Consider the following 14,553-nt stretch of genomic DNA (forward strand, 5'->3'; position numbering starts at 1 on the left):
CAGAGCAGGGAGCCCGACGTGGGACTCGATCCCAGGACCCTGGGATCATGACCTGAGCCAAAGGCAGTTGCCCAACCGACTGAGCCACCCAGGCGCCCCTGGCTGTGGTTTTAAGAGCTCTCTCTTCACACAAGATTTCCCTTCATTATGTAAACAGACGAGCCGATTCGCAAAACATGGCCAATAAAGGAGGATCCACCCAGCGTCTTGTTTCTGTCACCTTCCCCATGTCTCCCCCATAGAGCCAGTGAAGCCCACTGATGCGGTCGGTGTACAAAGACCCTCACGTGATGGTTAGATTCCCTAAGAAAAGTCAGAAAAATTATGTCTCCCTTGGTATAAAACAGGGTGTGAGCTCAGAATCTTCTCAACCCCGCTGAGAGGTGTCCTGGGCAGCCTGCCCGTTTCAGGGTCTCTCTCTGGCTGAGGCCACAAGAAACCGCAGTAGGCGTGAGTGTGTCCTTACAACTGTCCTAGGGGCAGAGGGGCCATGTGCAAACTACTCTGTTCGACCTCTGCCCAAGTTCCGTAGAAAGATTAATCTGTGGCTGTTCTACTTGACAGGAGAGCTGGGGCAGAGAATTAACCCCCCCATCAGTTTCTACTCGACATTAGTCAGGGGAAGAAAAATAAATAACAGATTTAAACAAACACTTGTAAGGTCAAAACGTTATCGACAAATAGGAAATTCTTAACCAGAATGTCCTGACCAGTATCAGACATGGGCACCACCTCTCTTCCTGACCGTGGCCCTGCATAGTACCAGCCTTCATTGAGAGCACCAACTGCATTACAAACCAGTCCCGGGGTAGGTGCTGGGGATGGTGCTGAACAGAACAGACACGGTCCCTGGCCTTCATGGCACTTACATTCTGGGAGGGAAGAGTGACGATCATGGGTAACAAATGAGTACAGAATGTGATCGTTTCTAAGAAGGCAAGAAATGGGTCGAGGGATGGTGTGAGAGGGATATTACTTCAGTCAGGTGGTCGAGGAGGAGCTTTGAGGACAGAATGTCTGTCTAGGCAGAGGCAACAGCACGTGCAAAGGCCCTGAGGTGAGAAAGAGCAGAAAGGAGGCCAGTGGTTGGAATGGGGAGAGTGATTGGAGGGGGGCTTGGAGGAGTGGGCAGGGTCAGGTCAGTAAGGCCTTGTGGGCCAGGCAAGGGGCTTAGATTTTCTTCAAAGAGCAACAGAATCCCACTGCGGGTTTGACATGGGGGCCCTGCCCTGCACGATCTGTGGGAGAAGATTTATATAGCACATATAACCAACAAACAACTCTCTAGAATACAAAGAAGTTTACAACAAATCAAGAAGGACAGACAGTCTAACAGAAACTGGCAGAAGACCTCAACAACGCACAGAACGGGAACACCGAAGACCAAAAAAAGAATGACGAAAAGATGCTCAGGCTCATCACGGATTGGAGAAATGCCAGAATGAGATACCACTTTATACCTCCCAGATGAAAAAATTAGGAAGTCTGGCATACCGAGCGTTGGTAGTCACGGGGAGCCACTGGGCATATAAATGGCACAAGCCATTTAGAACACGATTTCATGTTATTCTTGTATATTTCCGGGCAGAGAACAGGGAGAAACACGCTCCCACGTGAGCCAGGAGGCGTGGGGAAGGCGCGCAGCCGTACGGAGTGCAAGAGCTACCAACCAGAAACCACCGAAATGTCCATCAGCATCAGACCGGACCAGACCGGATAAAAAGAGAAGCGTGATCTCTAAGTCCGGATGAACACGGAGACTGTCGTAAATTCATTCACTATAAAGAGACTGGCAGGAAGGGACGACAGCTGGGACCACCACCACGGAGGAGAAACACCAAGCTGAGTGCGCACACAGCGACACGCCTGTCCAGGGATCCACGGATGTACTCGACCAGTAAGGCGTGCGGGGAAATGTGAAGCAAGACGAGCAAGCAAGGCCCGTGCTAACCCCTCTGCGAGGACGCAGGGGTGGCCCTGGGAAGAACACGGGCCTCCGCAGGGGCAGGGCTTGATCGCCCCCATTCTGTTACGGGCCCCTAAAGCACAGGACGGAGGGCAGCGGCGAAGCTTTAGACTGAGCCGAGGTACTGAGCCGAGGTACTGAGCTTCTACGGCACGGCGCCTTCCCCCCTAGCGCTCCTTCCCCGGAGGGCAGGGAGCCCGGAGCCGGGCAACAGCGGGGAGGTCCTCGCACACTGCGGTGTCTGTCGCCTCCTCCTGCCTCCCCACCCCCTCCTGCTTCCACTTCCTCCCTCTCCCTTCTCCCCTGCCGCCCGCCCCCTCCCAGGTGAGAGCAAGCGGCTGGTGACGGAGGGCCCCGGCCTCGGAGCCACCCGGCCAGTGCCAAGTGCAGCAGAGATGAGCGATGCCCGCGAGGCCCTGCCCAGACTGCAGGGTTTTGTGAGCAGAACATGGTATCGCTGTTCTGCGCTGCTGCAGCTAGTCTGCCACGCGGAGTTAGGTGACCAGAACCCGTCGGTCCTGGCCTAAGCTGCCCCGCCTGGCAGGAGGCCACCGGGCTCTCGGGGCACCAGCCCGGAGTCTCGCTCCTCACTGGCTAAGGCAGCCAACTTCTAAGATGGCCCCAGGGATGCCCACCTCCTGGCGCTCGTGCCCCCGTGTGGTCCCTCCCCTCCCCTCGCATGAGCTGGATCCACTGACTGGTTTCGAACCCACAGAGAACGGCAGACGTGATGGGGCGACACTCCCGAGACTAGGCTACGAGAAAGACTGGCGTTTCGGTCTAGCTGGCTTCCATGGGCCAAGCAGCCGTGCTGGGGAGCCTCACGGGGCAACGGACATGAAATTCTAAAAACTTACCCTAACGTATCCTTATTGGGATACTTTCTTCCGACATCAGGACTCTTGGATGATAAAACCCCAAAAGCCTGATTTGTTTAAGCCGCTTCCCCCCACGCCACCCGCAGCGCACCTCCAATTCCAGTCCTGACACCACGGTACATCCCAGTCCGTCAGGACCGACGCATCTGCGTCACATAACTCTGGGGACCAGCCCCACTCCTCCCGCCCCCCACCCCCTGGTCCCAGAATCCTCACCGGGACAAAGCTTGTCATTCGGAGCTGCAAATAAGAGCACAAACAGACGCCGTGGGTAACACACGGACTAAGATCTCATTCGTACTGAAGTAAAACCAAGCAATCAGAGCATCGGTAACCTTCCTTTTCGCCCCATGGCGAGGAAGGAGCTAGAGGTTACCAGGCGCAAAACACAGATTAGTGTATCGGAGGGAAGGACAGAAGGTCACGGGGGTGGGTGGTAGAGAATTCCTGAAAACCCCTTCGCAGGAAGCCGCTGGGGTGGCTCCTATTCACCAGCCTGGGCAGGAAAGGAAGCTGCTAGAGCCCATGCAGAGAGCCGACACCAGGGACGGGCCCGACACAGCCTGAGGCGGCTCTGCTCGGCTCATGAGGGGGACGGCAGACTCCACATCCCATCTCCAAGGACTTTTGCCTCACTACCCTCCACGTGGGTGGAGGCCTCCCAGGTCATTCCCACCTTGTCCCGGACACATTCCGTGGCCCAAGAGATCAGGTTTTTTTTGTTTTTTTTTTTTTAAGATTTTATTTATTTATTTGAGAGAGAGAGAATGAGAGAGAGCACATGAGAGGGGTTAGGGTCAGAGGGAGAAGCAGGCCCCCCGCCGAGCAGGGAGCCCGATGCGGGACTCGATCCCGGGACTCCAGGATCATGACCTGAGCCGAAGGCAGTCGCTTAACCAACTGAGCCACCCAGGTGCCCTCGAGAGATCAGTTTCTAGTGAGCAACACTCCCTCTGCCAAGGTGAGACCTGTATCCTTTTGAAAAACTAACTTGGGGGGAGGGGTCGGATGCAGGGGACATCTTTTTATGGATGTCACACTTTACTAAATATTTCCCTGGTTTTATCTTTAACTAAAAAATAATTACACAGACGGGGCGCCTGGGTGGCTCAGTTGGTTAAGCGACTGCCTTCGGCTCAGGTCATGATCCTGGAGTCCCGGGATCGAGTCCTGCATCGGGCTCCCTGCTCGGCGGGGAGTCTGCTTCTCCCTCTGACCCTCCCCCCTCTCATGCTCTCTCTAGCTCATTCTCTCTCAAATAAATGAATAAAATCTTTAAAAAAAATAATAATAATTACACAGACGAACACAATTTCTCAAGTGATAACTGGAAAGTAGGATTTCAGAAGCTATGGATTTTCTTGCTTACTTACACTGTCTACTCTTCTATAAAGCCCCTTCATGCACTGCTTTGTTTGAGTTCTAAAATTCTAAAATAAAGGGGCACCTGGGTGGCTCAGTCGGTCTGCCTTCGGCTCAGGTCGTGATCCCGGGGTCCTGGGATCGAGCCCCAGGTCGGCCTCCCTGCTCCGCGGGAAACCTGCTTCTCCCTCTCCCACTCCCCATGCTGGTGCTCCCTCTCAAATAAATAAAATCTTTTAAAAAAATTACAAAATAAAAAAAGAATATCCCTTTCAAGACAAAGTACAGGAATGATACCAACGGTGGTTAGAAAAGAGTATGACATTTATTTTCACTTAAGGATGTACAGTACATGAATTTAGAAATCACAGCACGGCAGGGCTCTGAACACGGACACCTGAGGCTCTGACAAGCCAGCATCAGTCCATCGGCTGCGGAACAGCCACCCGAGCGGCTCTCACTTGGTCTTTGCCGTGGCTGTGGAAGTCAGGTCTTCACGTGAAATGTCCGGGAGCACTTGAGTAATATATTGCAGTAGACATGAACCACGTTTCAAACATTTCATCTTTGGAACAAATTATGCTTATTTACATGTTAAGAACAGGTAGTTCTAATTATTTACCCTACTGGGAGTTTTAATGACTGATTTTAAGCTACAGAGGGCTTCCAGCTATTCTCCTTTAGAGCTTCTAGAAGCAACAACTCTTATTGTTTAAAAAAATAATGTTGAAAAAAAAAGTGATGTTGAAATAAAGGCGCTTTGAGAGATATTTAAGGACCACTATTGAAAAAAACTGTACATATTTGCAAGCACAACACAAATATTGTAGCAGTATTTAATCGGTTTTAAAATAGTGGCAAGTATACTACTCTACACACTTTTCTAATATTTAAACTTCATAATTACAGTTTGAATATACAGTCCAACTTATAATTAGAACTATGCACAGCTTCTAAAGCGTATTTTTCAGGCTTGTTTTTGCACATAAATTAACAATGAAGTTGGTCCTTGATTTGGAGAACTCTAACTACCGGGAAGCACTAAATTTCAGACACACTTATTGATAGAATAAAGCTAACAAAAACCTTTACAGAGTGAGAAGCGCTGACGGTGCCACGCATGGAGCCTCCCCAGGGCTCGCGCGGCTCGATGAACGAACCCCAAGGGAACGCCACAGCCGGGAGGGGGAGCCGACCAGCCGAGGGTCTTTTCCACGCTGCGGCAAATCCTTAAAACAGAGGCGGCTTTGGACCTTTAGCATAAGACACAGACTTTACATTCTTTGATTTCATTTACACCTTTTAAAAAAGATAAATCCTATCTGAACTTCTTTGCACTCCAGTTCAAGCTGAACTCAAGAGGCAGCCCAACCGAAACCCCAACAGGACGCCAGACCCGGCTCCCTTCTCTGGCTGACTACCTGACGTCTGTGAGAGACTCCCGCCTCATCAACACAGGCGTGTTAGCTTATCACTCATCTCTTAGGAAAAGCCCAAAGATGTGTGGGGACGTCTGCTGGCGAACAGCAACTGCTTCTACAGTGACAATAAGGAAACTGAGCTAGAAAAATAATTTTACCATTTTAAACAAGGAAAGAAGCTAGAGTTCTTAAATATATTACTTATTCTGCAAGAGTTGATTAAATCGACAAGGAATAGATTCCTTCCGTTCCAGGAGCTGGATTCAGGTGACCTTTTAATTACAGAAGAGCTTCCAATTATAGCTAGAGCCCCCCAGTAGTGAAGAGATGGTCAGGGCAGGAACACCGGGCCGACTGCAGGTCCCCCGCCCGGCACAAAGCAGAGGGCAGACTTCCGGAGAAAGGCTTTCGAAAGACCTCGGGCTGACGTGGAAAGCGGGTCAGTAAAGACTCCAGTTCTGCATAATGGAATCTTCCAAGCCAAGCCGCTTTCCACAGACACAAATTCAGTCCATCTTTTCTTTCTGGACCAATCTGGGAGCATCGACAAAATCTTTGCCATTATAAAGAATAATGAAAAATGTTCCAATGCTTGCAACTCCCCAAAAGAGCACATAGGCCAGTGTTTCTGTCCAAGTGTCACCTGTTGATATTAAAAAACAAAGAGTTGGAGCACCTAGGTGGCTCAGTCGGTTAAGCATCTGCCTTCGGCTCAGGCCATGATCCCAGGTTGCTGGGATCGAGCCCCGCCATCGGGCTCCCTGCTCAGCGGGGAGTCTCTGCTTCTCCCTCTCCCACTCCCCCCACTTGTGCTCTCTCTCATGCTATCTCTAATAAATAAATAATCTTTAAAAATAAAAAAAATTTTAAAAACCAAAGAGTTGATAAATAAAAATCATTTTATCGAGGGGCACCTGGGTAGCTTAGTTGGTTAAGCGTCTGCCTTCGGCTCAGGCCATGATCCTGGGGTCCTGGGATCGAGCCCCACATCAGGCTCCCTGCTCAGTGGGGGGGTCTGCTTCTCCCTCTCCCTCAGCCTTTCCCCACTGCTTATGCTCTCTCTCACTCTCTTTCTCTCTCAAATAAATAAAATTAAAAAACGAAGAGTTGATAAATAAAAATCATTTTATTGAGGGGCGCCTGGGTGGCTCAGATGGTTGGGCATCTGCCTTTGGCTCAGGTCATGATCTCTGGGTCCTGGGATTGAGTCCCGCATCGGGCTCCCTGCTCAGTGGGGAACCTGCTTCTCTCTCTGTCTCTGTCCCTCCCCCCACTCATGCTCTCTCTCTGTCTCAAATGAATAAATGGGACCCTAAAAAAAAATCATTTTATTGATCCCAGATCCAGCTTTCAGCTGCTTAGCAACATTAAAGTCTAGTGTTTAAACATTAAAGTTTAATCTTGACAACATCAAAGTTTATCAGCACATCTACAGGAAAAATACAAGAACCTCTCAATTAAGGTTAGAACAAGTGGTTCTTGAACTCTGGCTGGCGTTAGAATCCTTTCCAGGGCTCGATAAGACATCAGCTGCCGGGCAACCCTGGAGATTCTGACTCGGCAGGTCCGGGTGGGACCCAAGAATCTGCATTTCTAACAAGTTCCCAGGTAACATTGACGCCACTGGCCCAGAGGCCACAGCATGAGAACCATCTGACTGTCCTATGTGACATCACACAAATAATTACTTACTTTAAGATTAGGTACTTTCACATTAGAAGAAGCTATTAGTAATACATTCGCCACAATCAAAATGCCTACACACAAAAAAATAACTTTACAAAACATACATGCTTCAGAAAAGCTATGTATGAAAGCGTATAAAACAAAACTCAGGGACATATTTTAATGATCTACTTCACACGACTCTCCCGATCGGCACTTTTTGCAACGTCTAGAGTTCGTGAAGGTTAGTGGCAGCGGGAAAAGATCTACTTTGTTCTACTCCTCGCGCAGCTGAACCGAGTGCTTCTGCCCTCCCGCGCCAGGGGACCCACACAGAGGAGGAGACGGTGGGAGAATAGCAGGCTCCGCGCTCTTTCCTCATCGGCTATCGGGGTTCACGCTGCCCCTGCCCCCCACTCTCTAAAAACCCAAAGTACAGGCTGCAAATCAGACGCTACCCTATCTACACATCACAGCGCTCATCACCTTATGGCAACGAATGGACACGCAGTGCTGCCATCCACGGCGTCAATCTCTTCGTACACAAAACACGGACCAATTCACGTGATCGCTCGTGTTCACACCTTTGAGTTTTTAAATTCTTTTCGGACAAAGAAGAAAGGCAGTTCCTCACAAGCCCAACCGGGACCATCCCCCAAAGGAACTGTCCCGTTTGTTCAGGCCGAGCTCTCTGCCTTGACTTGCCTGCCTCTCCGGAGGTTCCACAGGGAAGCCAAGGAAACACAGAACAAAGTGACGAAACGAATTTCACGGGACACGGGCTCCCAGAAAGTGGCATCCACTAGGCAGTGTGTTTTAAAGCAGTCAGAGAGTCGAGGGAGCGAAGAGCGTGGCCCTCAGAGGAATCACGGGCGGCACGTGCTGGCTGGCCCTGTCCTCTTCCTTCCTGCCCCAACCCGGGCCCGGGACCCGACTTAACGCCACACAGCTCTGCCTGTGCTCCAGAGCCCTCAGCCTGTTTGGTACTCTGCGCTAAGAATGGTTTTTACATCTTTCAAGAGTTGTAAAAATAAACAATGTGCAACAGAGAGGATATGCAATTTGGGAAGTCTAAACTAGTTATTATCTTGCTCTTTACAGAGAACGTCCGCTAACTCCTGCCCGAGAGTAACAGGATGGCTCCCTCCCCTACGTGGTGACTGTCTATAGTGCTGAACCCCGAGGGGAGTATGGGGATTACAGAGAGCAACAGGCACCTACAGAGTCTCCCTTCCAGAATGCGCGTCGGGCGTGGGGTTAAGGGTCCCTGGCTCAGCAGACTTTTGCTGAGAGCTTATTATAGCCCAGACACAGGAGACAAAACAATGAGCAAGACACAGTCTCTGCCCTCAAAGAGTTTCCCATCCAGTGGGAAAGACAAATGAGTGTGCAAATCACGGCTCACGAAGAGACACACACTGGGGAAGCCGGGGACACTGGAGACGCACACCACCTCTGAAGAAGAGATCCCCAGGGGCTTATGCAGCCAGAGGACAAAGCGCTGTAAGAAAAGGACACAACGCTGTGGAGAGAAGGGGGTAAGGTCTGTGTGGGAGAACAAAGGGTCACGGTGAGAGGGGCCCATGGGAATGGGGCCCTGCCAACAGGCGGGGCTCAGACAAGACAGGCCCGAGTGCACAATACAGCCAACGCGCACGCTCCTGCCCCAGAGCTCTGAGGAATACTGAACGGAGATGCACTCATCCTAAACGCTCATGAACTTAGTAACACAGGAAAATACTGAGAGAAAAACAGAAAACCAGTAACGACCTTGTTAGCACAAGTTCCTATTAGGTAATTCTGCTCTCAATCTACTAAAAAAAAAAAAAAAATTTTTTTTTAGAGACGGGGAGAGAAAGAATCTTAAGCAGGAGCCCGGTACAGGGCTTGATCTCACGACCCTGGGATCACGACCTGAGCTGAAATCAAGAGTCAGATGTGTAACTGAGCCACCCAGGCGCCCCTCAACCTACTAAAATTTAATGATAAGTAGTGTATTAATCTATTAATAATATTTGTCTAATAATAGGTGGTTGGTTAAATAAACTATATATCCATAAATGGATTTTAATGCAGCCATTAAAAATAAAGAACACGGGGAAATGCTTATATTGCTCAGTGAAAACAGATTACAAAAAATACATCTTTCACTTGTGAAAAAATCACACACACAAAGATTAAAACATCAAAACGTTAAAAGTAGTTAGCTTATGTCTGGAAGACAGGATGATAAATAATGTTTTCTTCTTTCTTGCCTAACTGTATTTTCTATAATTCCTATGTGTTACTTGGGTGATAAGACAAAAAAAAAAAAAAAAAAAGTTTAAATCTTAAGTAAAAAAACTAAACAATTATCAGTGTATGTTCTTCCTCCGGTCACATCTAAGGACTAATCACATCCACTCACTTTGCTCACTAAATTTAAGGGGGAAACATCAAGTGTTGAGCAGACTCACAATCTCAAGATGCTGTATAAGGAAGTACCAGATTCTCAGAGATCAATGTGAGTCTGTGAGAGAAGGGCAGACTTACCGGCCATCAGCAAACAGATAATGCACATCGAGAAGGCAACAACCATGATAATAGGCAACTGAAAAGAAAAATGGAGAGACAAGCCATCACTTAAGAACGCTACTCAATGGTTCTGAAGTCAGTTGCACTTGAAAAAGAATAAAACCCTTCTGCAATCTAAAATACAAAATATCTTTCCCCAGCAAAACATCATTATTTTGGGGGTTCAACCACAGCTGCCCCAGTTTTCAGACTGGTTAGGTCACAACATCTGAGGAAGCACGGCTCTGGTCCAAACACAGGCATGCTGAGGGGGCTGCCCGAGTGAGAGGCCGGGATGCCAGCAACATTCGGGAACACTCTGCCCACTGGATGAGACCCCAGAAAGGCTCCTACAAAGTCTGGTGAGAAGAGGAGGCAAAAAGGAGAGAAGTGTCAAAAACACACTCTGCCTTCCATGTTACAGGATGGCCCCCAGCAACCCGATTGTGACAGGAGTCGAGTCTTCCAGAAACGAGAAACCTTCCACACTCCCTTTTGCTCATGTGTTCTCACATAAACCGACAGTGAAGTGTCACAGAAAACAAACGCCCCACGGTTCTTTTACTCCTTTCCTTCATCTTCTCCTCAGGGAAACAAAGTATTTACAGTCCATTTAGAACAATGTGTAAAGTTTTAAATCAAGGGGAGTCGGCACCATCTATACCTCCAGACATAATGCTTTTAAAAACTTGAAAAACGGGCACCGGCGTGGTGCACTCGGTTAAGTGTCCAGCTCTTGATTTCGGCTCAGGTCATGATCTCAGGGTCGTGCTCAGCAGGGAGTCTGCTTGAGATTCTCTCTCCCTCTGCCCCTGCCCACTGCCACTTGCACACTCTCTAAAATCAATCAAACAATCTTAAAAAAAAAAAAAAAAAAAAGGCTTGAAAAACATAAAGGTTTCTTACAGCCAGGAATTTCAAATCCCGTGGAACACTTAAAGGACTATGAGATTCTAATTCATCCACTGAGTAGTTTCCAAGAAACAAGTCTATGGAATCCTAGAACAGAGGAAGGAAATTAGTAACTCCCCAATGCGAAGTAATGATACGACCACACGAGGACCAAACATGAGCACCAAATACAAACCTACCTGCCTAAAGCCATCAGAGAAGTTGTTCTTGTAATACCGTATCAGGGAGTTCCAGCCATCCATTAGCAGTCCCAGCTGAGTTCTCTTCCCAGTTCTGGTTAAAAGAGTTGAATTCCGAGTTACAGATCTGTATATTAAACTCTCCCACAGTTTTGTGGCCAATCAGTATGTGGTATGGAGATAAGTGAGTTACAAAGATTTTAAAGATCACCCCTGAAAGCATAAAGGAGACACCTCACAAAGGAATCCTCTAGCGGGTCCAAGAAATATGCATTCTTTTTCTAAAATATTACCTAAGTGGGCACAAAGAGAAAAACACTCAGGGCCAGCGGCAAAGGTAAGAAACGTGAAGAGAAACACCCAGACCAGGTTAAGCAGCCAGAACACGGCAGAGACTAGGAATCTTAGTTTGCTCCCAGGGAGTCCCTATGGCAGAAAAAGACCCACATCTGTACAAATCCCCACGTCTTGACCTCTCACTAACCAGTGTGGTCCTGGAAAGCTGCACGGGCATCACCTGGCTGCTACCCCGAGGTTCAGGGTCTCAGCCCCGCCCCAGCCCGCAGTGACCGGGGTGCACCGCGAGGTCTGGGAGGGGCTGAGGGGCCGAGGCTGCCCCCCACGCGGCACAACTACCCAGGGAGGCTAGGAACCCTCCAGCGCCCGGGCCTCCCCTCCCAGCAAGCCTGACTCGACTGTGACCCGAGGCGCCGGGGGCTGGGGTTCTGCTGCGGCCCAAAAGCTCCTGGGGCATCCTGCCGGGACGCGAGACCCAAATATCTGCAGGGCTACTTGAAAAGCATGGCTTGCCTGGTAAAGTCCGTCTTCAAGGCACCAGTGCCCGCGTACTGTTTGGCACAAGCATTTGCGTTGTCAGCCCAGGCTGTGAACACAAGGAAAAGTCAGCGGACAGCGACTTAAGCGACAACCAGAGTTCCTAAACCCAAAATAGTTTATTTCACCATTTGAGCGACTCTGCCTCTATTGAGGAAATTACCCACCATTTTTGTAAGTCTTCTCAAATTCATTTTGTTCTTCAAGCTTCTGTCCCACATGCAAAACTCCTAGTCTCTGGAATAAGAAGCACACCATATTCGAGTGTAACCTATTTCAGCACACGCGATTCAGGACCCAAAGCAGACAGTCCCACATGGTATCACACGGTTCCTGGCTGCAGGCGGGAGATGTGGTCCTTGCCTGCGGGGGGGGGGGGCAGCTCACCATGGCCTCCCCCTCTAAGGACTCCTCCCCCCGCGCCCCAGCCCCGCAGGAACAGAGGGGCAGAAGGGAGAGCAGCGGTGGGACCCAGCCATTACCTCCTCCTTCCCGGCTGCCCCCCAACCTCCCACTGCCTCCACTCTTTAGCCTCCCCACCACTCGCGTCCCCGGGCTTCCCTCAGTCCCAGCCCTACCCCTCCTGCGGTCTAATGCTACACACCTACCTCCCCTCAAACTGCACATACACCGCGCCCTTTGCACATCATCTCAGAGGACTCCTGGACATGCTGAATCCCCCTATGGACTCCCCTTTGGGGGTCACTGGGCAAAGATTAGGAGCCCCTGCTTGGACCTCATCTCGGACCTCAACCACCTCAGAGCCCTCACTGTCACTGAGCACCACAGGTGACAGCTCACTATCTCTACCCCAGAACAGCACTCCCACCTCAGATAGTGCAGGGGCCGCCCTCAGTGACCCTTAACTGGAGGGGGGGGCACAACTGGAGGCCCCACCAGCTGACACCGACACCCCAAGACTCTCTGAAGGTTGGTTAGATTTTATACTACTACATTCAGCACACGAAAGAGTTAAGTAGAGATTCCAGAACCTAGTTAAATATTAAGGCTTTAGTTTATTGGGCTTGGAAACAACCATTATTACTACTGTTTTGTTTTTTTGCTACTATTGTTTCTATTAAAAAATATACCTTGAAGTCAATCCATCAGATTGAGGAGGACATGGTACAATACAAACTAGAGCTGATGCTCAAACAGGGAAACCGCTCCTTTGGCCTGTGTTACTTAGGATTCAAGGGCAATTTGTTTTAAAGGAGGTGTTTTACTTCCATAATTCCTTCCTGGTATCATAAAATTGTCATAAACAAAGCTGAATCGTCATAAACAAAGGTTACCATTTAAGCAAGAAACCATTTGGCATGCATTTTGTTTGCCCCTCATAATAAATGCCAATGTGATCTGGAAATCTGGGCTTTACGTTTTTAATTCCAAGTTAAACACAAGAAAGTATTCATAGTTATTTTTCTCAATAGCCCAATCGTAGTGGTAGAGCAAAGCTGTGTCAGAAACTTCCTACCTGAAGGTTAGTATCGCTTGCCAGTAATAAGAGAGATGCAAATGAAAACAACCTTGAGGTTCTACTCTTTACTAATGGGAAAAAAAGTTTTAAATAAAAACATCTCATGCTGGCAAGAATTCAATGACATGGATTCACTTATCATGCTCGCTGGTGTTAGTGGAAACTGTTATGACCCTCTTGGAAAGCGTATTCTCTTTAACTCAGTAAATTCCACTTCTAGCAATTAACCCAAAGGGAAGAATTCAAGTTAGTAACAACATCTGCAGATTGGTCTCTACAGTGCAATTTATAAGCCAACAATGTAGCAACTTAGTAAGTGCAACTCTTAAAACAACTATGGCTCCGTATATAATGCTAGAGGAAAAGACAAAATTAAAAACTATGTAAAGGGGTATCTGGCTGGCTCAGTCAGTGGAACACGCAACTCCTGATCTCAGGGTTGCTGAGTTCAAGTCCCGTGATGGGTGTAGAGATTACTTAAAAATAAAATCTTAAAAAAAAAAAAAAAGAACCCAAACTGCATACGCATACGCTGACCATAGGTATGGAGATGTGCACACCCACGGATGGAAAGACAAAAACACAAAAGCTGGGTTAGGGTGGGGAGCAACGTGAATGTTTTCTGTTATTTGCTTTTGTAATGCTTTTTGTTAAGGTTTTTAAGGATGCAGCCTCTTCCATTTTGGCCTCTATTGCTGATTTCGTAAAAGAGACAAAGCATGTGCACCTGGAGCTGGGCCTGCAGCGAGCGGCGGGCCAGCAGGCTCTGGATCACATTGGTTCTGTCTAGACAGTCCATGCAGTTGCTGCGGAACACACCCTCCTGGCTCGTCACCACCATGCCGGCCATATCCACTAGAAAATAACTAAAACATATTTGTATAAACACCCTCATACCGCAGTCAGGCCAACGCGCTGACCACCTCTTGTGTCACATACACCCCGTCGGTAACATTAGGGAACTGGCGCATTCAAAGGTCTGACGGGAAGTGTGTGGCTCAGGGGAATGGGATGACGAGAGAGCCAAAGAGAAGTCTGAAGAGCTGAGGCCAGAAGCAGGCCCCACTCTGACCCAGCTGTTCATCATGGTCCCGTATATCAAGATTTCTCGAAGCATGGGCCCTACACTGTCCGTATCAGAATTCCCTGAGCCGTGTGCTAAAAATGGATACACCTGGTCTTGAGATAAACTCAAGTTGGAGTCTCTGAAGCAAGGGCCGGAAATCGTGCATTAAGAACTTTTTAAAAACCTTTCTTAAAATGGGGCATATATGCAAATACTATGAAGTTTATAAGGTTCAAC

General features: G+C 48.7%; 1 protein-coding gene across 1 annotated transcript in view; it reads right to left on the minus strand.

The window, feature by feature from the left end:
* Positions 1 to 4,512: 4,512 nt before the first annotated feature.
* SACM1L (SAC1 like phosphatidylinositide phosphatase) overlaps positions 4,513 to 14,553 on the minus strand; it is a 58,958-nt gene continuing 48,917 nt past the window's right edge. Inside the window, exons 14-20 of the mRNA XM_045862595.3 lie at positions 13,978 to 14,116; positions 11,938 to 12,007; positions 11,747 to 11,819; positions 10,937 to 11,030; positions 10,752 to 10,844; positions 9,825 to 9,882; positions 4,513 to 6,270 (exon numbers count right to left, since the gene is read on the minus strand). Of these exons, the coding sequence (XP_045718551.1) occupies positions 6,134 to 6,270; positions 9,825 to 9,882; positions 10,752 to 10,844; positions 10,937 to 11,030; positions 11,747 to 11,819; positions 11,938 to 12,007; positions 13,978 to 14,116 (664 nt within the window). The 3' untranslated portion in view covers positions 4,513 to 6,133. The remainder of the gene's footprint in view (positions 6,271 to 9,824; positions 9,883 to 10,751; positions 10,845 to 10,936; positions 11,031 to 11,746; positions 11,820 to 11,937; positions 12,008 to 13,977; positions 14,117 to 14,553) is intronic.

This window comes from Mirounga angustirostris, unplaced genomic scaffold (genome assembly GCF_029215605.1).
Source record: "Mirounga angustirostris isolate CCGP_5_RB_7025 unplaced genomic scaffold, mMirAng1.0.hap1 SCAF_1, whole genome shotgun sequence".
Taxonomy (NCBI): Eukaryota; Metazoa; Chordata; class Mammalia; order Carnivora; family Phocidae; genus Mirounga; species Mirounga angustirostris.